General features: G+C 51.0%; 1 protein-coding gene and 5 non-coding genes across 6 annotated transcripts; all 6 read left to right on the forward strand.

The window, feature by feature from the left end:
* Nucleotides 1-15592: 15592 nt before the first annotated feature.
* LOC126195537 (nematocyst expressed protein 3-like) lies at nt 15593-16333 on the forward strand. Its single transcript, XM_049934163.1, has 2 exons — nt 15593-15946; nt 16064-16333. Exons 1-2 carry the CDS (start codon nt 15593-15595, stop codon nt 16331-16333), a joined length of 624 nt encoding a protein of 207 aa, XP_049790120.1.
* Nucleotides 16334-17878: 1545 nt separating this feature from the next.
* Nucleotides 17879-17997, forward strand: LOC126195836 (5S ribosomal RNA). The gene has a single exon (XR_007538616.1). It is a non-coding gene; the product is annotated as a 5S ribosomal RNA (ribosomal RNA).
* Nucleotides 17998-19061: 1064 nt separating this feature from the next.
* LOC126195949 (5S ribosomal RNA) lies at nt 19062-19180 on the forward strand. Its single transcript, XR_007538627.1, has one exon. It is a non-coding gene; the product is annotated as a 5S ribosomal RNA (ribosomal RNA).
* Nucleotides 19181-20244: 1064 nt separating this feature from the next.
* On the forward strand, nt 20245-20363 carry LOC126196063 (5S ribosomal RNA). Its single transcript, XR_007538635.1, has one exon. It is a non-coding gene; the product is annotated as a 5S ribosomal RNA (ribosomal RNA).
* A 1064-nt stretch (nt 20364-21427) lies between these two features.
* Nucleotides 21428-21546, forward strand: LOC126197004 (5S ribosomal RNA). Its single transcript, XR_007539416.1, has one exon. It is a non-coding gene; the product is annotated as a 5S ribosomal RNA (ribosomal RNA).
* A 1064-nt stretch (nt 21547-22610) lies between these two features.
* Nucleotides 22611-22729, forward strand: LOC126197867 (5S ribosomal RNA). Its single transcript, XR_007540069.1, has one exon. It is a non-coding gene; the product is annotated as a 5S ribosomal RNA (ribosomal RNA).
* Nucleotides 22730-23302: the final 573 nt, after the last annotated feature.

A 23302-nucleotide genomic window follows, 5' to 3' on the forward strand; every position in this document is an offset into this window, starting at 1 on the left:
CTCCATGTGGGTGTCCCAAAATAGGGGACCCAGCACGGAGCCCTGGGGGCAACCCTTGGTGATAGTTTTCCGGACATTCCCGCTAGGGGATGATAGCTGTACCTCCCGATCTTCACAATAGCTCCTCAAACACCCATATAGCAGCCCTGGGCACTCCTTCTCCCGAAGGCAGGAGAAGAGCGAAGGCCACCACAGGTTGTCGAAGGCGCCACTGATATCCACCATGATGCCAACAACATACTTACACGGGGCTGAGCCACAGACCTCGGCCGCCAGGGCGATTGCATCAGATGCCGATCGCCCCGACCTAAAACCGAATTGCCTGCCGCTCATCCCGTGCAGCATGCGGTGAGCAGTCAGTCTATCCGCTAATAACTTTTCCAGAAGTTTGTCAAAGCCGTCCAGCAGGCAGATGGGCCTGTAGGATTTGGCCTCTGCACGGTCCTTCTCGGGGCCTTTCTTGATAATCACCACGTTTGCAGCTTTCCATATTTTTGGAAATTTGCCTTGCCTGAGGCATGCGTTGAAGATATGTGTAAGTGGTGCAACTAGCTGTGGGGCTAATAACTGCACCACCTCCGCCACAATGCCGTCTGGCCAGGGGGCTTTTCCTCTTTTTAAAGACTTGATATGAGCAGCAACTTCCTCCTCAGAGAAGGGGAGGACCGCCACGTCATTTGCATACCTATGAAGGTGTTCATCTCGTAGTTGACGCTGCTCTTCGGTGTCGTCATTTCTATCATCGTCAGGCAACAGCGACCGGAGGAGGACCTCAGCAGTTTGCTGCCAGGATTCCGTCATCCCGTCCCCGTACCTGAGCGTTGATATCATTGTTGGGGAGCGAATCTTCTCCCTTACCAACCTGTATGGTACACCCCAAGGATCAAGGGCCAGCTGATTGGTTACAAAATTTTCCCAACTAGTTAGTCTGGTCTTTTGTAATTCTTTTTGGAAGTTGTCTTTTGCCTCCCGGTATAACTGCAGCCATCTTTGCTTTTCCCACCAGACGACACTGCGCTGGTAGTGCTTCCTCAGTCTCCTGACAGACTGTCGTAGTTCTTGCAGTTCGGCTGACCATGGTGCCGGTGTGGCCGCCACGGCTCTCCTCCTGGTTGGTACGGCCGCCTTAATCGCCCTTGTTATTGCATGTACCAGCCCTTCGGCTCTGTCGTCCACGTTGAAGTCCTGTCGTTCGTCTCCTTCTGGTAATGGAGGAATGTCGCACTCTCTGGTTAGGCGTTCCCAATCTGTTTTTCGAAAATTCCTTTGCACCTCCCACCCCATGGCCCAGCGGCACTCTCTGTCTCCAACAATAAAGGTGATTAGATTGTGATCGCTAGTGGTGGCATTGTCTTCCACTCTCCACTCTTGGAGTATGTTCACTGCGTTTGGCGTGAGCAAAGTCACGCCAATGTTGGTGCCCTGTCCTCCTCCAGCTACGTAGGTTGGGGGATTACCTGGTCTGTTTGCCACCACTAGTTGAAGAGCCATTATCATTTCTTCTGCTTTTGCACCATTTTCATCCCTTGTGCCACTGTACCATAGGAGGGATTTGGCGTTAATGTCAGCAGTTATTATGATTTTGTGCCCCCGCAACGCCGTGACCACACTCACTAGATGATCTATGTGTTGTTCAATTCTATCTCCGTACTGAAAGTACATGTTAATAATGATGACAATTCCAGCAGGAGATTGTATCTCCACGACGTTGCAGTGACTGTTGGAGAACTGTGACAAGGGTGTTGCACGCAGTGCAGCGTTAGTTATCAGAATGGCCGCTCTGGGGATGTCCCCACTGCTAACAGTTTGCCATGTTGCGGCAGTGAACGCAACTTTTCCAGCCAGAGAGTACGGCTCCTGTAAACAGAGTATGTCCAGTCTCTTTTCCACCACTTCCTTTCGGAGCTCCTGCATCACTAGTCGACTGTTATGAGTGTTGAGTTGTCCGATTTTTATTCTGGTCGTCATGGGAAGTAGGTACGTATGTGGTCTTGTGGCCAGGTTTTATTCCAGTCATATGCCAGTCGTCCGTGTGCTATCACCGATTGATGATAAATGTCATCCAGGTCAAATTTCTCTCCTCGTCTTTCAAACACTTTTTTGAGTAGGTCCCGCAGTGCTCCGAAGTCAGTGGGTAGGTTCACCGACTTTAATTGTATTCTGTCCACAGCCTCCATCACCGAGAAGGTTACCCTTCGTCCGTACTCATGTCCTACTCGGACCACATGACGTAAGGCAGTGGTCAGGGTAGTCGGCTGCTCCAGTCTAGCTAGTTGCATGGTGTACTCAAGGTTTGGGTACACCCTCACCGGGTCCATGGGTGGCAACCTCACCACCGTGCTATCTTTGGTGTTGGCGGTGGAGCTCGTTATCGTGCTTTCCTGGACGGGTTTTGCAGCTTTATCTGTCACTACCACAGGATGCTCTTGCCGTTGTAGATTTTTAGTCGGCAGCGTGTCCCGGCATTGGGAGGAGGGTGCTCTGACCTCTGAGGGAAGCTCAGTTTGAATGCCAATGTCCCTGGTGGGGTACTCAGTTTGTATGGATTTGTCGACTGTTGGTATGTCGGCGTTGATAAGCGACTTCAGGAAATTCCTGAATCTACTTGTTCTCATAGCATCCCTCCTCCTTTTGCTCGGGGATTTATGCTTTGGCATTCTGCATGGTATGCCGTTTTCAGCCATAGTCGATTCGAGATATCAATCTTTGTTCGAGCATCCTGTAGGTAGGGCAGTTTCGTCCTGTGGCTCCACAAGACTTCTTGCCACGACTCTTGCACGGGATGCAGACACCTGTGGCCTTACAGTCTTTCCGGGTGTGTCCGTTATCACCGCATTTTGAGCACGCCGACCCCCTGGTGCAGTGCCTCAGAATGTGGTCCAAGTCGCCGCAATTATGACAACGAGGTACCACGATGTAATCTTTAGTATTTATAGCGTGGAATCCCACGTATAGTCTGCCCAGTACTGTTATTTTTCTCCACATTGTTGCGGAGACCTCGGCGACGTGATGTACGACATCACGGTCCCGAGGACCCGTCTTAAATCTTAGTTTAAAACTGTTTTGAAATTCATTTTCATTTATATCCTCAAAGTTTTGTTTTCTGACTGCCTCAGACAGTTCCTCATTTGTCATTACAGTAGGAATGTCATACAATATGACCAATGGGTTCCTCTTTTTTGGGGGTTCGCATTTTACTACTGCGTTCAATTTAGGATTTTCAAGAAGTTTGTTCTTATCCTCTTCAGACGCAACTTCTACAATCACCGAGTTGCGGCTTGGTTTGACACGTATTATCTTTATTTTATCTTTTACAGGGTCAATTGTAGTGGTCAAAAGTTCCTGGATCCTTTTGACGCTCGTATCTTTTCCAGGCAAGGTCCTAAGAAAGACTGCCCGTCTCCTGTTTCTTTGTCACCCTGTCTATTGCCTCTTTTGTATTGTTTTGTCTGGTGGGGGCTTGTGCAGCCACCGCCGCCCAGGTCTTGCTCGGTTGTTGTTGCCATCCGGGTGTTTTCTTTCTCCAGCTCCTCTACTCTTCCTTCCAATTTAGCATGAACAATTGCCCATGCAGCCAATTCGTTTTTTATCTGTAAGATTGCTGCCTGGCTTATCTTCTCATTTTTGATACTTTGTTCCAGGAGCAACGTAATTTTTGGATGCCTCTGCATTACTGAGTAGTCCTCCTCTGCCTGTCCCGCCTCGTCCTGTGGAGAGGGATCAGGCGCAAAAGAAGCTCTCGAAGGCGCACTAATATCACTCGTCTCTGATGTCGCCATTATGTACGAGTGATAAGAAGAAGTGGGAGCCCGTCTCTTACCCCGGACCGGCTCCTCTGGCATGGAGGGGGGGGGGGGGGACTCTTGCAGCTCGCCCACCGACCTCGCCCCTAGGTCAAGGGCACTTCAGAGCTGCTGGGTTCAGCGCACCGTCACCAGTGCACTGGTCCCCCTCGGTGACTCCGTCATCGACGATTTCACGCGACGCTCCTCGGCAACTGCACCCCGCACTCCGGAGAGGCGGATGCACCTCTCGCCCTTCGCCGCCTACTTGCCCGAGTTTCCACCTCTCGGCCGAAGACCCACTCCTACTCAGGTGGCGGGCCGGTCCCCCAGACGTTCGGCGGTCTGGACCCATCTAACCTGGCCCAGGCGATGTCACCACCTCCTGGGTTTGGCTGAACACGCCCCGGCTACCCAGGGGAGCGGCGAAGCACCCTTGCCGGCTCGCGCCGCGATCCCACGCCGACAAACGAGATCGCCGGCATGCAGAGCACCTGCTGGACTGTGCCCTGCGAACAGAAAGGGACTGGTGTTCGGTCCCTTGACACAGCCCCCCCTGTGCCACGCACCCTTCGCTTTCGCATCGGGTTGGGTCGCAGCTCTCCCTTTTGTCGCAAGGCAGAATGCCGAGCTTAGCGTCTGGCACCACGGGAAGGCGGAAAGAGCCACTTGGGAAGGAGAGGCTATAACAGACGCATCACTTCCCCTCTGAGGACTGCCGCCGCCGCCGCCGCCGCCGCCGCCGCCGCACAACCGACTGGAAGCGATACGCCCCAGTGCGAGCTTCCGTGCCATACGGCGCGTCGACAACGGGCGGGCCCGTGCCGAACGCGCCGTCAAGCGACCGACCTCACGCCAGATGGATGAGTTATTTTTTTTTCTTTAAAAAAAAAAACAACTTTATTAACACAATACATTACAACTCTATGAGAATTACAAAAGATAACCCACCACCTTAATAATTAGTGGGTCTATGTATTATACTATTTCTAATACAGCAAGTTCTACTTTTTTAGTATTTTAACTGGCTAACTTATGGACAAGGTTAATCTGTTATGCTATCCTACTATTCTGTTATATTCTGCAGCGATTACAGGTGTGCCAGTTGGTGTTACAAACCTACTGTTGTAAGGCCTGCTCACTGAGCTAAACCCAAGTGAGCGTGCCCCTGGCACTGGGCTGGCCAAGTCTGTTTATTCGCTGCAGTCCCTACTTGTTAGTGTTGTTAGTGTTCTAAGTCTACTACTACTACTAATGATATTGGTTCTATGTCTGAGTTGAGTGCAGTTGTCATAGTCTGGTGGGTGATGCACTCGCTGTCCTAGTCCAGTAGTGCGGCGGATTCCAGTCGAGGGAGACTGGCCTGCTCCGCACCCGGCGGTATGGCGAGTACATCTCAGTCTAATCCGGGTCGATATCATCTTTTTTGATTTCTTAAGAATTCTCGCAAAACCTTATGTGATACCTCGTTTGCCAATTTATTAAGGATACTAAAGGTATCGGCACGTCGTATCAGGGCATAAGTGTCGTGATCTGGTAATTGCGATCGCAGGTCATGCGCCACATCATCATATAGCGGGCAGTTATATATATGATGTGTTCCGGTGTTCCATCTTGAGCGCCACAGTCACACGCTGGTGTAGCTCTTTTTCCAAACCGACATAGGTATGTCGGATATGGTCCATGTCCCGTGAGAAAGTGCAATAGTCCCCTGCTTGGCTCAAAGTAGGTCATCCCAAGTCGTTCCTTGATGTTTGGCAGCAACTGAAAGACCCTTCTGCCAGCTTCTTCGTTCTCCCAAGATATTTGCCATAACTCTTCCCCTCTTATTTTTATGGCAGATTTGTTTCCTACCTGAACCCCTAATATGTCCCTTGTCTTTTCTATTTTACCCTTAGTCACCCACTACCATGCGGCCTTTTCCCTTATTTTTATGTCTAACGGGCATAATCCCATTAACACCAATAGGGCCCCCCCGGGTGTCGTTCTGTAGGTACCTACAGACCGCATTATCATGTTTCTTTGCACCCTTCTCACGGCCATGGCCGGCATCACCCTCGTGAGCCTGTGGGCCCAGACCCCACACGCATAACCTACTATTGATGAAAGGATGCTGTTATAGTATAATTTGATGAGAGCAGGTGGCAGGTGGAATCTTTTATGACCGATATTGATGAGGTTGTTTAAGGTTTCTATTGCGCGTAGTGTAATGGTTTCGATATGAGATGTGTAGTTCCATTTTTCATCAATAATTACTCCAAGGTATCGCGCTTCGCGACGCCGAAGAACTGGAATTCCATCAATTCTTACTGTGGGATTCCTGACCAGGCTGCCTTTTAAGAGAAGGTATGTTGACTTATTTGGTGCAACTTTCATTTTGGCTTGTTGACACCATTCAGCAAGTATGTTGATTGCCCTTTCTACTTTTGGTTCAAGGTCTTCTCGGCTACGGCCGCCGACCAACAGGAGGACGTCGTCCGCGTAGGCTATCACGTCTAGCACGTCCTCGCAGAGTTGTAGGTTTTCTAACAATGGCTCTACATTTACGTCCCAAAAGAGTGGCCCCAGTACGGAGCCCTGGGGACACCCCTTCGTAATGGTCTTACTTATTTTGTCGCTAGGCGATGATAACCAGACCTCCCTGTCCATACAATAGCTCCTGAGACAGCCGTAGAGGGGCCCTGGGCACTCCTTCTCACGCAGGCGGGAGAAGAGCGAGGGCCACCACAGGTTGTCAAAGGCGCCACTGATGTCCACCATGATGCCAACCACGTATTTGTGCGGGGCAGAGCCACAGACCTCAGCCGCCAGGGCGATAGCGTCAGACGCCGATCGCCCCGGCCGAAAGCCGAATTGCCTATCGCTCATCCCGCACAAAGTTCTGTGTGCAGTCAGTCTGTCAGCCAACAGCTTCTCTAACAGTTTCCCCATGATGTCTAGGAGACATATTGGTCTGTAGGACTTTGGCTCCATAGGATCTTTGTCCTTGCCCTTCTTAATAATGACCATATTTGCCCTTTTCCAGATCTTTGGGAATTTACCAGTCCTGAGACATTCATTGTATAACCCTGTAAGAGGTGCTATCAGCTGTGGGGCGAGGAACTGTACCACCTCCGCTACTATACCATCTGGCCCTGGTGCTTTTCCCTGTTTTAGCGATTTTATTTGTACAGCAATTTCTTCTTCAGAGAAAGGGTACACACGGGTGTTGTTGGTGTACTCCTGCTGATCTGCCCTGCGGATTTGCTGCTGGGTCTCTGCTTCCAGATGATCAGGAAGACGGAGAAACAGAGTCCTCAGGAGGACCTCAGCGGTCTCCCGCCAGGACTCTGTAGTTCTTCCAGCCTCTCTGAGAGTGGAGAGGACCGCTGGGGACCTTATCTTCTCCCTGACCAACTTGTAGGGAATTCCCCACGGGTCAGTTTCGAGTTGTCTAAGTACATAATCCTCCCAGCTACTCATTCTAACCTGTTTTAATTCCTTCTGGAATGCTTCCTTTGCTCCTCTATATTGCTGCAACCAGTATTGTTTTTCGGGCCAGATGGCACATCGCTGGTAATACCTTCTCGCCCGTCGGACAGACTGGCGCAGACGTTCGAGGTCAGCAGTCCATGGCGATGGAGAGGCCGCTATGGCCCTTCTCCTAGTTGGAACAGCAGCTTTTACCGCCCTAACCACTGATCCCACCAGTTCCTCGGCGTACCTATCCACGTCCAGGTCACCCTCGGGCAATGGAGGAATACTACACTCTCGAGCCAGACGTTCCCAGTTGGTTTTATTATAGTTGTATTGTATTTCCCACCCCAGGTCCCAGCGGCACTCTTCTTGACTGAGTTGAAAAACAATTAAATTGTGGTCACTTGTGGTGACTTGGTCCTTAACTCTCCAACTATGTATGTTACTGCTGATGTTAGATGTGGCCAGGGTGACGTCAATGTTAGTCCCTAAACCGCCTCCACCTGTATAGGTGGGGGGATTTCCTGGTTTGTTGGCCACAACAAGCTGCTGGGCCATGATAAACTCCTCAGCCTTTCCGCCATTTGCGTCTCTGGTGCCGCTGTACCATAGGGGGGATTTTGCATTCATATCTGCCGTGATAATGACCCTTTTGCCTTGTAATACCGTGGTCGTCTCCGCAAGATGATCTAGGTGGTCCTCAAAGTTCCCACCGTACTGGAAGTACATATTTACTATGAAGACCAGGCCAAGAGGCGTTTGTAATTCCACCACATTACAGTGGCTGTTTGACAGCTGTGTTATTGTTGTTGCTCTTAGCCCTTTATTTGTGATGATTACTACTGCTTGAGGTTCTTCCCCGTTGGAAATGACTTGCCAGGAGGCTGACATGAAGGGGATTTGCCCAGCTCGAGAGTATGGCTCCTGTAGACAGATTACGTCCAGTCTCAGCTCCTCCACTATTCTTCGCAGCTCCTGCATGACAAGGCGACTATTGTGGGTGTTAATTTGTCCGATTACGACTTTTGGTGGCATTATGGGAAATATGTATGAAAATTACATTCGGGCCAGGGTTTGCTCCAGTCTGATGCTATCCGCCCATTGGCCAGGACAGACTGTGCGTATATTTCGTCTAGCTCGAATTTTTCTCCTCTCCTTTCAAACACTTTTTTAAGTAAATCACGCAGGGCTCCGAAATCAGTGGGAAGGTTCACTGACCTCAGCTGTATTCTGTCTACAGCCTTCATTGTGGAGAAAGTGACCCATCTTCCGTGTTTATGCCCTACGCGCACGACGTGCCGAAGTGCTGTAGTGAGGATGGCCGGCTGCTCCAGGCGGGAAAGCTGCATAGCGAATTCTAGGTTTGGGTAGATTCTCCTAGGGTCTACTCCTGTGGGTCTTAATGTTATTGTTTCCAATTGTGTGGTACTTGTAACAGAGCTATCCTGTAGAATTTCTTTAGGGGTGGCGTCTTGTGTAGGGGTGGCGGTGTTTGTGTCTTGGAATTTTGAGTCCTTAGGTGGCGTGCGGGTGCTTAGTGTTGTTGTGGGGGGTTGCCTTGTTGTTACTGATCGGGCGACAAAGTTTGCCGCTTCAGGGTTGAGTGTGGAAGTGACATCTGGAGGATCAGAATTTAACGGTTCAAGCTTTATGGTTATGTCTTTGGATGAGTTATTTGCATTTACAACCTCCACAATTACGGCCGACGACAACGCCAGCTTACTTTCGGCTTTTAGTCCAGACGACGTCTTTGAAATAATTCGCGGCTCCCCTAAAAGGAAATCGCCGGGCCCTGATGGCCTTCCGATCGAATTCTATCAACGATATTGGAGTATCATGGATGATAAGTTGACACAAGCCGTTAACGACGTCCTGCGGGGAAAGTTTGTACCACCAAACTTAGAGAATGTAAAATCGTGTTGATTCCTAAAAATAAGGGATGTAAAATGATTAACAACTTCCGGCCGATTTCTCTTCTTAATTCAGATTATAATATTATTGCGAGATCTTTAAACAAACGAATGATGCCGTTGACCGCAACCATAACTGGGCAACAGCAAACTTGTGCTTACAGGCGATCAATATTTCAGACTACAGCACAATATGGGGATATCGTCGCTCTGTCGTCCGCCAGCGCCACTAATTGCGGCCTCCTTTTTGTCGATTTTTATAAAGCATTTGATCGTGTCAGCCATAAATACCTCTTCGAAACGATGCGAAGGATGGGCTTCCGGCATGACTCCATCGCTGTCGTGCGCAATATGGTCACTGGTCTGGCCGCCACGATCTCCGTCAACTGCCAGCTCACAAGACCAATTACCATCGCAAGGGGTGTCCCCCAAGGAAGCCCCCTTTCCATGTTGCTCTTTGTCATCTCATTAGAACCATTGCTGCGGCTAGTACAAGAGCACATGACGGGCATAACGATCGCCGGGACGAAAACTGCAGTTGGGGCATATGCTGATGATGTCGGCATCGTCGTGAAGAACAGGGAAGATGTGATTCAACTGGAGGCAGACCTCCGAAGCTATGGTTCCGCTTCTGGCGCAAAAATGAATGAAATTAAAAGCAAATTGTACGTATAAGGGGACTTAACAATGTCGGCCTAGAATGGGCTAACCATGTTACGGAACACAAATCTCTTGGGACGATACTGACGGTCCCCCCACAAAGGATGATAACGGCGAACTGGCGGTATGTCTCGCTCAAAGTCAAGGGTGCTTTAATAGATAACGTCTATCGCAGCATGGACCAAATTCAGAGAGTTAAATTTATAAATACATGTATCCTGTCGCGAGCATATTATGTGGCACAGGTCTTTCCAATCCCCACTGTCATAGCCAAACAGATAATGAGCGACCAATTTTCTGTGGCGGGGGGAAATATTTCGAGTTGACGTGAAGACTGTGACTCTCGACCCTCTGCATGGTGGTATGGGTCTGACCGATCTGAACGCCAAAGCAATGGCTTTATACATTAAACGGATGACATCCTTAATCCAAAGCTACTCTGACACCCTTAAGGCAAAGTTGTTTGAGGCAGTCGCGCCGAAAAGCGTAGAACCGCCGATCAATGTGCAGACGATCGACTACGAGCTCTCCCACAACCGCACATATTATCTGGGAAAGAGCTACTTGAGCGAGGTCCTTCTCCAACATCGACCCTTAACTGCCAAGGACATTCTGGAGCACAGGAAACAATATGAGGGCAAGAACAAAATCGAACAAAAGCATACTGGTGTCAATTGGGATGTCCTGTGGGCGAACATCAGCAGCAGTGTACTTCCGTCCTTGGTCAGGTCGACGTGGTACAAAACGGTCAACAACATTATCAGCACAAATGAGCGCCTGCATGCGATTGGGCTAAGCGACACAGCCCATTGTCCAGATTGTCACCAAGTGGATACTGTTCCCCACAGATATACTTGCAGTCACCGCATGCGCAATTGGCAATGGGTTCGTCATAAAGTCGCCCTTATAACTAGGACTTCTGAAAATAACAGACACGAACTTACTGCACAGACCGGACGTCAAATATTTTCCGCCAACAAAAAATAATGCCGTCATGTGGCTGTTGGGTCACTATACAAGTCATGTCTTCAATCGGCTGACGGGCGACGATTACAGCTAATTTCTGTTACACATGGAAACGGAATATATTAAAATTAGACACTACGCGGATCACCGTCGCTAGTACAGTAATATGCTCCATATTGCATTCAATAGAACGGGTATTGGATATCTGTTCGAGCCCTAAAACCTTCACCCGTTTATGTATTAACTGAATAATCTGGCTCCAATCCCCTATTGATGCTTTCAAAAAAAAAAAAAAAAAAGCACCAATGTTCCTTCACAATCAATGTGAGTGGTGATGGGTATGAGGGCAGCACCGTGGCCAGGCCTCGGACTAATTGACCCCTGCCCTCTTTGCCGCCACCTGCCTGCCTCGCTCGCAAATTAAAAAGATAGCTTTGTGGTCAGCGTGACGGATAGCCGTCCTACGGGCCCGTGTTCGATTCCCGGCTGAGTCGGTGATTTTCTCCGCTCAGGGACTGGGAGTTTTGTTGTCTTCATGATCATTTCATCCTAGTCCAGCGTGCAGGGCGCCCAATGTGGCGTTCAGTGTAATAAGACCTGTATCAATGCGACCGGACCTTCCCTGCAAGGGGCCTCGCGGCAAATTACGCAAAAAGCTCATATCCATTTTTCCATGTGCTGAAGTTACGAAAGTTGAAACTGCTGGTATTGATACTTCAGAGGAAGAAATCTGTGCTTAATTTTCTACAAATGGAGGTGAACCCGAAAGTCTGAATGGATCTGTGGATCTTTAGTGTTTGTTTGAGAATGGATGTGAACATGAATTTGATGTGCGATTTGCAATTAATGTGGCGCAGGAGCGTGTAGCAGAGGAAAAGGAAAAAAAAGGTAGCTCAGTTGGTAGAGCACTTGCCCACGAAAGGCAAAGGTCCCGAGTTCGAGTCTCGGTCCGGCACACAGTTTTAAACTGCCAGGAAGTTTCAATTTAGTACTGAATTGTTTAAATACGAGAACTCTGTATTCAGATGAATACCCTATGAAGAAACGTACTTCTATGTGAGAAAAAGCACCCAAAGCTAAAACAGGAAAAACCTACCCTCAAAGAATAATTTGCTTGGAGAAAGAGGAACCACAGTATACTTGACACTTGAGTTTCAGAACTCAGACAGTATATGTGAAACAAGCACCAATGTTCACTATACTTTCAGAAGGCATCAAAATTACTTTGTTCTTGCTAGATCGATCAAAGCTGTTTTTGCGTGTTATTCACTGAATAGTTTTGCTGAAACGTTTTAGGGGTGGGTGGAAGAACGAGCACTGCATGAAGGACGTTTTACAGCCGTGAAACACTACAGCATTTATTTCCTCCATAACTGCTCTGTGACTAACATATACATCATCATTATTATTTTTTAAAAATGGTGTGAATGACATTTATGAAATTAATAAATCTTTTGCTTAAAAACGGACAGGACAAAGAACAACGACAGATTTGTTCCCCGAGATGTTTGCAACAGCATATAGGACACTGATCACACAGAAACAGCCCCAATTCTTTACAACCTCGTTTATAATGCGCAGGTACGGCATTGGAAGAATTTGCAAGTTAAAATTCACCCATTACCCATGCAAATACTAACGAAATACGTCATATAAGCAAACATCTTACTGCTATCATTAGGCAAGTCTACTTTATGGCATTCTTATATTATTTAATTTTCGTGAGCTACTATGAGGGCCTACATAAACAAAACGACTTTCAGTTTTGTTGTGTACATAGTTCCGCATAGTCAGCGCGTACACAACTTTCCCACTAGAGCGCGCCCCGCTAAGCACTACGAGATGGCGCTGTCTTAGAGACGGACCAAATTCTGCTTCCGCCGATCCGCGTATTAATATGTAACGCAGCCAATGAGATTGCTCCTTACGTAGAACTTTTTCTCCTCGCGGATCACACTCGCGCAGTGATACCTGAACGCTCGAGGTATTATAACGAGTGTACAGACCTCCGATAGGTCAGTCTGCATTAGTCTGCACCAGTCTGTACCAGTCTGCATTAGTCTGCATTAGTCAGTAGTCAAGTTTCAGTCTGCGCCTAATAAGATTAGCATATTCCTGTACATAGCCATGGAGAAAAATGTATAGACACTTTGTCAAGTATCAGAGATACGTGAGAGTAAGATTAACGTACCAAGACCAAGAGAACTTCAGATTGTCAATTATAAACAGCATCCAGAATCAAGTAACGTAATGTCTATGATTTTTATTATTCTAATAAATGTGTGTGAAAATTAATCAAGTTCTGTTTAAAGTTGGTCACCGTCAATCTGCTACTCTAAGCGTGCTAATGGCATTTCTATCGTCTGATCTAACGGCAGAAGATAAACACGCCACGATAAGACCTCGAGACATGTTGCTGACACTCGCCTACTTCGTTAGAGCGACAAGTCAAATAATCTGATGGTGTGTGTACCGAAGGTCTTACAGTACGCACACCACAAGTTTTTTCTATATAACGTTGATTTTAGACAACAGGGTTATTTGACTGGATCCGTGGCTTTACTGCCAACATGACAGATTCAGGACCATTGTTTTCGCATTGTATGTTTGCTCTGCTGTTTCCCACAAATAAACGTATTGGGTTGGGTTGTTTGGGGAAGGAGACCAGACAGCGAGGTCATCAGTCCCATCGGGTTAGGGAAGGATGGTGAAGGAAGTCGGCCGTGCCCTTTCAAAGGAACCATCCCGGCAATTGCCTGGAGCGATTTAGGGAAATCACGGAAAACCTAAATCAGGATGGCCGGACGCGGGATTGAACCGTCGTCCTCCCGAATGCGAGTCCAGTGTGCTAACCAATGCGCCACCTCGCTCGGTAGTAAACGTGTTATAATAAGTGAATTAGTTAATGAAAATTTATCCTTATTGCCCTTAAATAACGTCACGTAATTTTTTGTTTTCTATTGCTGGCCATGCTTTCAATTCTCTATAAATATTCTATTAAAGAAATAAATTTCATATTATATTACTATCCAGAAAAATTTTAATTTCTTATCGTTACTGAATTTCATCACAGTCTAACATGTGCTGGATTGTGACGATAACAACTTTGGTGTAGCTTCCAGTTCGCGGAACTGGCGGCTGTTTAGGGGAGGGCCTTACACTATGGATAGACATACAGGGGGGGGGGGGGGGGGGTGAATGGACGGGACTTGTTCCGGGTGAAATCCTAGCGGTAAGCGCACGTCCGACCCGGAGAGCGAAAGTACAATGGAGATGGAGAGTGAGGCAGCCCTGGGCCGCGCCCCTCCCCCGCCGCACGGTGGCCGAGGATCGCGGAGGTCAGCGCCCCCGCCGCCGCCGCCGCCCCCGACCAGCCGACAGCCGCGCCCGCCAACAGCCCTTCCCACCCAGGCCGAGCCCAGCGCCGACACCGCCACTCCGTACAGCGAGATGCGTGAGCTTGCCATCAAAAAGCAAGTCACCAAACTGTGCCCGCATTCTGAAGGAATCAGGAGACGAGCCGAAAAAAAACAACGTGGACGTCCCGGCCGCGGGGAAATCCAAAAGGCGCCGGAGCAAGCGGCGAAGTCTCAGCCGTGAAAAAGACGACGACCAAGATAGACGTATCTGAAGCAGAGGAGTCAGATACGGCATCCGCAACCAAAAAGGCTACAACCCCTAAAGCAGAGGACGTAGTACTACGGCCAGAACGGCCACAGCACTCTACAGACCCGCCTCCACAAAGCGATTAAATGCAACAGGGCTCAGTATACAGTGTAATTACGTGTAACGTGAACCGAATGACCGCCGCACTAAAATTAGACGCACTAATAGACTTCCTGCTGCACAAAGCCGCAGACGTGGCTTTGTTACAGGAGGTGGTCACGACGGCTACAGAACAGGTACCGGGATACGAAGTCATCTGCAAAAACGACGCAGAAACTAGCTGCGGAACTGCCACCCTAGTCAGACACGGCCTCGAATTTGGCAATGTGAAACCGATGCCCGACGGACGCGGAATAGCGGTGAAGGTAGAAGACACTGTATTTGTATACATTTACGCTGTTGCGGAAGTACTTGGCTGGCTGCCCGCCTGGCAACACGTGTGCCGCTCGCTATTGTGCGTCCCAGGTAGCCGAGGATTACCGGCCGCCGAGCCGTCGCCGCCCGACATCCTACCGCGCCGCGCTCGCCTGCCGGCTCCCGCGCCGCGCCAGCCGTAGCTGTTCGTTTCCAACGCACGTTCCAACGATTCGGTAAGTGACGATGACGACGTATAACCGCTCGAACACGACGTTGCAATTGCAATTCGATCGAGAATATGTGAGGCCGACGGCCTATGAAATCGAAGACTGGATGTTCGACGAACTGCGCATAGAGGAGGAGGAACTAGAGGGGCTGATGCTCGATTTCACGGTGTATAGTTTATTTATAAAGTTAACAACGCTAATACGGTGTGAAACCCTTGTGTCCACACATGGTGGAATACGAAAATTTAAACATAGGGATGGCGCAGTGAGTGATGTGAAGATCTCCTTCGCCGGATATGGTGTGCGTCATTTGAAGGTGTACAACCTTCCGTTTGAGGTGCCTGACGACGAAGTGAGACGATACTTGCGTCTTTACGGCGAAGTAATCTCCGTGAATCGCGAGTTCTGGGGTGCTGGCCATCGGTACAAGGTGGACTCTGGCGTCAGAGCAGTGACGATGGTGCTGAAAAAGCACGTGCCTTCGTTTGTAACGATCGGTGGGCATAGGGGGGTCGTGCAATACAACGGCCAGCCGCAAACGTGCTCAATCTGCAGCTCTACGGAGCACATGAGGGCAACGTGTCCGAGGAGCAGACGTCCGGCGCAATTGCCGCGCACAGAAGCCGCGGAGGTACCCCAAGAAATCGCCACTGCCAGCTACGCTGTAGCGGTAACGCGCGAAGCTCCACGTGTTCACGAGACGGCCTCAGCGGAAGCGGCAGCCCCGTTAGCCGCCGCCACGGAGAGCCCAGCGGCCCCCACACCCCCTGCGCCCGTCACTGCCCCGGCCCCGGCCGCCGCAGGTAGCGCGGGTGAGAAACGCCAGCTGAGCTCCGACTCGGAGGGCGAAGGTACAATGGAGACCGACGCAGCCCTGGCCCCCACCCCCTCGCCCGCTGCCCGGCGGCCGAGGATCGCGGAGGTCAGCGCCTCCGCCCAGCCGACAGCCGCGCCTGCCAACAGCCCTGCCGATCAGGCCGGGCCCAGCGCCGACGCCGCCACGCCGTACAGCGAGTTGCGTGAGTTTGCCATCAAAAAGCAAGTCACGAAACTGGCCCGCATTCTGAAGGAATCAGGAGACGAGCCCAAAGAGAACAACGTGGACGTCCCGAGCGCGGGGAAAGCCAAAAAGCGCCGGAGCAAGCGGCGAAGTCTCAGCCGTGAAAAAGACAAGATGGACGTATCTGAAGCAGAGGAGTCAGATACGGCATCCGCATCAAAAAAGGCTACAACCCCTAAAGCAGAGGACGTAGTCCTACGGCCGGAACGGCCACAGCACTCCACAGACCCGCCTCCACAAAGCGATTAAATGCAACAGGGCTCGGGCTCAGTATATAGTGTAATTACGTGTAACGTGAACCGAATGACCGCCGCACTAAAATTAGACGCACTAATTGACTTCCTGCAGCACAAAGCCGCAGACGTGGCTATGTTACAGGAGGTGGTCACGCCGGCTATAGAACAGGTACCGGGATACGAAGTCATCTGCAACATCGACGCAGAAACTCGCTGCGGAACTGCCACACTAATCAGGCACGGCCTCGAATTTGGCGACTTGAAAATGATGCCCGACGGACGCGGAATAGCGGTGAAGGTGGAAGACACTGATTTTGTAAACATTTACGCTCCGTCGGGAACGGAAAACAAGCGCGCTAGGAGCAAATTTTACAACGAGGACATCTGCGAGCTACTAGTTCACAGCAACAACGTCGTGCTGGCAGGTGACTTCAACTGCGTAATTTCACCCGAAGACCAGATCCCGGTACCCAACTTGTGCGCCGAACTGCAGGATTTAGTTGGGCGTCTGAGATTAGTAGACACCTGGAGGCTACTACACCATAACCATACAGTGTTCACGTACCTGCACAACCGCGGCAGAAGCAGAATCGATCGAGTGTACGTAAACAGAGAGATGGACACCTCTGTGACAGAAGTAGAAGTCTGCCCTGTGATCTTCTCAGATCACTGTGCCTATCAGTGCAAACTCCGTCTCACGAGAAGAAAGCTTCCAGCAGGAAGAGGAACGTGGAAGCTAAATACAAGCCACCTCACGGACGGGAAGCTAAAGCAGGAAATTGCCGACACGATCCAGGCATGCAGACAGAGGCGAGGTGAGTACAATTCCACTACTGAGTGGTGGGTAGAACACGCCAAACCGCAAGTAAGACGTGAACTGATCAGGCAAATTTGTAAACAAAAATTTCTCTTTCGTCGCTAGAAGAGATGGATGCTTTGGCGACCCTCCTGCGTCCCTGTTTTCGCACCTTTCCACGGCACGGCGCTGCTCTACCCGCCGCAAACGGCGTCTCGGACACGCCCGTTAGGCCCACGGCCGTCTCGCAGATGTTTGTCGTGCTTGTGCTGTCATATGGGCCACGACCCGAGCGGCAGCGAGCGGCAGTCGAGCAAAGTCGGGACAAGTCGGGACGGAAGGGGACAGGTGCGAATGCACTGCACAGATCACGCAAATATGTGGAGGCGCGCCGGTGAGGAAGCTGCAGGGGGCGCTCTCCAGCAGGACACTGCTACACCCTTACAGGCCACCCGCCGCCCGGCCGCGCGCAAGCCCTCCGCCGGATACCGGAAACAAGATGCGTCGCCCGCGAGTGTCGCACGCACCAAGAGAAACGAATGACGGGCGGCGCACCGAGCAGCCGCGTGTCTCACGCAAGTGGCGGCGCGCCCGCCAGTTCGGCAGACGCCGGACGCGCACTCCGCGCCGCCTTCGAGGCTCCATCCAGCTGTTGCGGAAGGACGTGCTGCTTTGCGTCAAATGTGTCACCGAAAACTGCGATTACGTGTGTTGGGAGAAGAGGCAAAGGCGTCTTCTGTCGTGCGGCTACAGTATAAGGGCGCCAACGGCCATACCATGTTGAATACACCGGTTCTCGTCCGATCACCGAAGTTAAGCAACATCGGGCCCGGTTAGTACTTGGATGGGTGACCGCCTGGGAACACCGGGTGCTGTTGGCTCCCTTTCATTTTCTCCTTTTTGCATCGCTACCCCTGCCAGCCCTCTTTTCATACTACCTTTCTGTTGTGACAAAGATGCTTCCTTCAGCATTTTAAACGTGCCAAGAAATCCTCGAAAACAACGAAACACTACGAGTCGACAGATGTGATCTGAAACAAGTCAGGGCCTCCTACTGTTTCGTAGCAGTGCAAAATTCCACCAAAAAAAAAAAAAAAAAAAAAAAAATTTGAAACTGTAATAAACACAAGATACGATATTAATGGCCTCAGCTCGAAGAAGAATGTGCCAAGGAAGATTTCTTAAAAATGCCTTAAAATAACGAAACAGTATGAACCGACAGATACGTTCTGAAATACGTCAGGGCTTATTGTTTTGCTGCGTTGTACGGCTGCAAATTTGTAAACAAAAATTTCTCTTTCGTCGCTAGAAGAGATGGATGCTTTGGCGACCCTCCTGCGTCCCTGTTTTCGCACCTTTCCACGGCACGGCGCTGCTCTACCCGCCGCAAACGGCGTCTCGGACACGCCCGTTAGGCCCACGGCCGTCTCGCAGATGTTTGTCGTGCTTGTGCTGTCATATGGGCCACGACCCGAGCGGCAGCGAGCGGCAGTCGAGCAAAGTCGGGACAAGTCGGGACGGAAGGGGACAGGTGCGAATGCACTGCACAGATCACGCAAATATGTGGAGGCGCGCCGGTGAGGAAGCTGCAGGGGGCGCTCTCCAGCAGGACACTGCTACACCCTTACAGGCCACCCGCCGCCCGGCCGCGCGCAAGCCCTCCGCCGGATACCGGAAACAAGATGCGTCGCCCGCGAGTGTCGCACGCACCAAGAGAAACGAATGACGGGCGGCGCACCGAGCAGCCGCGTGTCTCACGCAAGTGGCGGCGCGCCCGCCAGTTCGGCAGACGCCGGACGCGCACTCCGCGCCGCCTTCGAGGCTCCATCCAGCTGTTGCGGAAGGACGTGCTGCTTTGCGTCAAATGTGTCACCGAAAACTGCGATTACGTGTGTTGGGAGAAGAGGCAAAGGCGTCTTCTGTCGTGCGGCTACAGTATAAGGGCGCCAACGGCCATACCATGTTGAATACACCGGTTCTCGTCCGATCACCGAAGTTAAGCAACATCGGGCCCGGTTAGTACTTGGATGGGTGACCGCCTGGGAACACCGGGTGCTGTTGGCTCCCTTTCATTTTCTCCTTTTTGCATCGCTACCCCTGCCAGCCCTCTTTTCATACTACCTTTCTGTTGTGACAAAGATGCTTCCTTCAGCATTTTAAACGTGCCAAGAAATCCTCGAAAACAACGAAACACTACGAGTCGACAGATGTGATCTGAAACAAGTCAGGGCCTCCTACTGTTTCGTAGCAGTGCAAAATTCCACCAAAAAAAAAAAAAAAAAAAAAAAAATTTGAAACTGTAATAAACACAAGATACGATATTAATGGCCTCAGCTCGAAGAAGAATGTGCCAAGGAAGATTTCTTAAAAATGCCTTAAAATAACGAAACAGTATGAACCGACAGATACGTTCTGAAATACGTCAGGGCTTATTGTTTTGCTGCGTTGTACGGCTGCAAATTTGTAAACAAAAATTTCTCTTTCGTCGCTAGAAGAGATGGATGCTTTGGCGACCCTCCTGCGTCCCTGTTTTCGCACCTTTCCACGGCACGGCGCTGCTCTACCCGCCGCAAACGGCGTCTCGGACACGCCCGTTAGGCCCACGGCCGTCTCGCAGATGTTTGTCGTGCTTGTGCTGTCATATGGGCCACGACCCGAGCGGCAGCGAGCGGCAGTCGAGCAAAGTCGGGACAAGTCGGGACGGAAGGGGACAGGTGCGAATGCACTGCACAGATCACGCAAATATGTGGAGGCGCGCCGGTGAGGAAGCTGCAGGGGGCGCTCTCCAGCAGGACACTGCTACACCCTTACAGGCCACCCGCCGCCCGGCCGCGCGCAAGCCCTCCGCCGGATACCGGAAACAAGATGCGTCGCCCGCGAGTGTCGCACGCACCAAGAGAAACGAATGACGGGCGGCGCACCGAGCAGCCGCGTGTCTCACGCAAGTGGCGGCGCGCCCGCCAGTTCGGCAGACGCCGGACGCGCACTCCGCGCCGCCTTCGAGGCTCCATCCAGCTGTTGCGGAAGGACGTGCTGCTTTGCGTCAAATGTGTCACCGAAAACTGCGATTACGTGTGTTGGGAGAAGAGGCAAAGGCGTCTTCTGTCGTGCGGCTACAGTATAAGGGCGCCAACGGCCATACCATGTTGAATACACCGGTTCTCGTCCGATCACCGAAGTTAAGCAACATCGGGCCCGGTTAGTACTTGGATGGGTGACCGCCTGGGAACACCGGGTGCTGTTGGCTCCCTTTCATTTTCTCCTTTTTGCATCGCTACCCCTGCCAGCCCTCTTTTCATACTACCTTTCTGTTGTGACAAAGATGCTTCCTTCAGCATTTTAAACGTGCCAAGAAATCCTCGAAAACAACGAAACACTACGAGTCGACAGATGTGATCTGAAACAAGTCAGGGCCTCCTACTGTTTCGTAGCAGTGCAAAATTCCACCAAAAAAAAAAAAAAAAAAAAAAAAATTTGAAACTGTAATAAACACAAGATACGATATTAATGGCCTCAGCTCGAAGAAGAATGTGCCAAGGAAGATTTCTTAAAAATGCCTTAAAATAACGAAACAGTATGAACCGACAGATACGTTCTGAAATACGTCAGGGCTTATTGTTTTGCTGCGTTGTACGGCTGCAAATTTGTAAACAAAAATTTCTCTTTCGTCGCTAGAAGAGATGGATGCTTTGGCGACCCTCCTGCGTCCCTGTTTTCGCACCTTTCCACGGCACGGCGCTGCTCTACCCGCCGCAAACGGCGTCTCGGACACGCCCGTTAGGCCCACGGCCGTCTCGCAGATGTTTGTCGTGCTTGTGCTGTCATATGGGCCACGACCCGAGCGGCAGCGAGCGGCAGTCGAGCAAAGTCGGGACAAGTCGGGACGGAAGGGGACAGGTGCGAATGCACTGCACAGATCACGCAAATATGTGGAGGCGCGCCGGTGAGGAAGCTGCAGGGGGCGCTCTCCAGCAGGACACTGCTACACCCTTACAGGCCACCCGCCGCCCGGCCGCGCGCAAGCCCTCCGCCGGATACCGGAAACAAGATGCGTCGCCCGCGAGTGTCGCACGCACCAAGAGAAACGAATGACGGGCGGCGCACCGAGCAGCCGCGTGTCTCACGCAAGTGGCGGCGCGCCCGCCAGTTCGGCAGACGCCGGACGCGCACTCCGCGCCGCCTTCGAGGCTCCATCCAGCTGTTGCGGAAGGACGTGCTGCTTTGCGTCAAATGTGTCACCGAAAACTGCGATTACGTGTGTTGGGAGAAGAGGCAAAGGCGTCTTCTGTCGTGCGGCTACAGTATAAGGGCGCCAACGGCCATACCATGTTGAATACACCGGTTCTCGTCCGATCACCGAAGTTAAGCAACATCGGGCCCGGTTAGTACTTGGATGGGTGACCGCCTGGGAACACCGGGTGCTGTTGGCTCCCTTTCATTTTCTCCTTTTTGCATCGCTACCCCTGCCAGCCCTCTTTTCATACTACCTTTCTGTTGTGACAAAGATGCTTCCTTCAGCATTTTAAACGTGCCAAGAAATCCTCGAAAACAACGAAACACTACGAGTCGACAGATGTGATCTGAAACAAGTCAGGGCCTCCTACTGTTTCGTAGCAGTGCAAAATTCCACCAAAAAAAAAAAAAAAAAAAAAAAAATTTGAAACTGTAATAAACACAAGATACGATATTAATGGCCTCAGCTCGAAGAAGAATGTGCCAAGGAAGATTTCTTAAAAATGCCTTAAAATAACGAAACAGTATGAACCGACAGATACGTTCTGAAATACGTCAGGGCTTATTGTTTTGCTGCGTTGTACGGCTGCAAATTTGTAAACAAAAATTTCTCTTTCGTCGCTAGAAGAGATGGATGCTTTGGCGACCCTCCTGCGTCCCTGTTTTCGCACCTTTCCACGGCACGGCGCTGCTCTACCCGCCGCAAACGGCGTCTCGGACACGCCCGTTAGGCCCACGGCCGTCTCGCAGATGTTTGTCGTGCTTGTGCTGTCATATGGGCCACGACCCGAGCGGCAGCGAGCGGCAGTCGAGCAAAGTCGGGACAAGTCGGGACGGAAGGGGACAGGTGCGAATGCACTGCACAGATCACGCAAATATGTGGAGGCGCGCCGGTGAGGAAGCTGCAGGGGGCGCTCTCCAGCAGGACACTGCTACACCCTTACAGGCCACCCGCCGCCCGGCCGCGCGCAAGCCCTCCGCCGGATACCGGAAACAAGATGCGTCGCCCGCGAGTGTCGCACGCACCAAGAGAAACGAATGACGGGCGGCGCACCGAGCAGCCGCGTGTCTCACGCAAGTGGCGGCGCGCCCGCCAGTTCGGCAGACGCCGGACGCGCACTCCGCGCCGCCTTCGAGGCTCCATCCAGCTGTTGCGGAAGGACGTGCTGCTTTGCGTCAAATGTGTCACCGAAAACTGCGATTACGTGTGTTGGGAGAAGAGGCAAAGGCGTCTTCTGTCGTGCGGCTACAGTATAAGGGCGCCAACGGCCATACCATGTTGAATACACCGGTTCTCGTCCGATCACCGAAGTTAAGCAACATCGGGCCCGGTTAGTACTTGGATGGGTGACCGCCTGGGAACACCGGGTGCTGTTGGCTCCCTTTCATTTTCTCCTTTTTGCATCGCTACCCCTGCCAGCCCTCTTTTCATACTACCTTTCTGTTGTGACAAAGATGCTTCCTTCAGCATTTTAAACGTGCCAAGAAATCCTCGAAAACAACGAAACACTACGAGTCGACAGATGTGATCTGAAACAAGTCAGGGCCTCCTACTGTTTCGTAGCAGTGCAAAATTCCACCAAAAAAAAAAAAAAAAAAAAAAAAATTTGAAACTGTAATAAACACAAGATACGATATTAATGGCCTCAGCTCGAAGAAGAATGTGCCAAGGAAGATTTCTTAAAAATGCCTTAAAATAACGAAACAGTATGAACCGACAGATACGTTCTGAAATACGTCAGGGCTTATTGTTTTGCTGCGTTGTACGGCTGCAAATTTGTAAACAAAAATTTCTCTTTCGTCGCTAGAAGAGATGGATGCTTTGGCGACCCTCCTGCGTCCCTGTTTTCGCACCTTTCCACGGCACGGCGCTGCTCTACCCGCCGCAAACGGCGTCTCGGACACGCCCGTTAGGCCCACGGCCGTCTCGCAGATGTTTGTCGTGCTTGTGCT

The sequence above is a fragment of the Schistocerca nitens genome, chromosome 7 (assembly GCF_023898315.1).
Source record: "Schistocerca nitens isolate TAMUIC-IGC-003100 chromosome 7, iqSchNite1.1, whole genome shotgun sequence".
Taxonomy (NCBI): Eukaryota; Metazoa; Arthropoda; class Insecta; order Orthoptera; family Acrididae; genus Schistocerca; species Schistocerca nitens.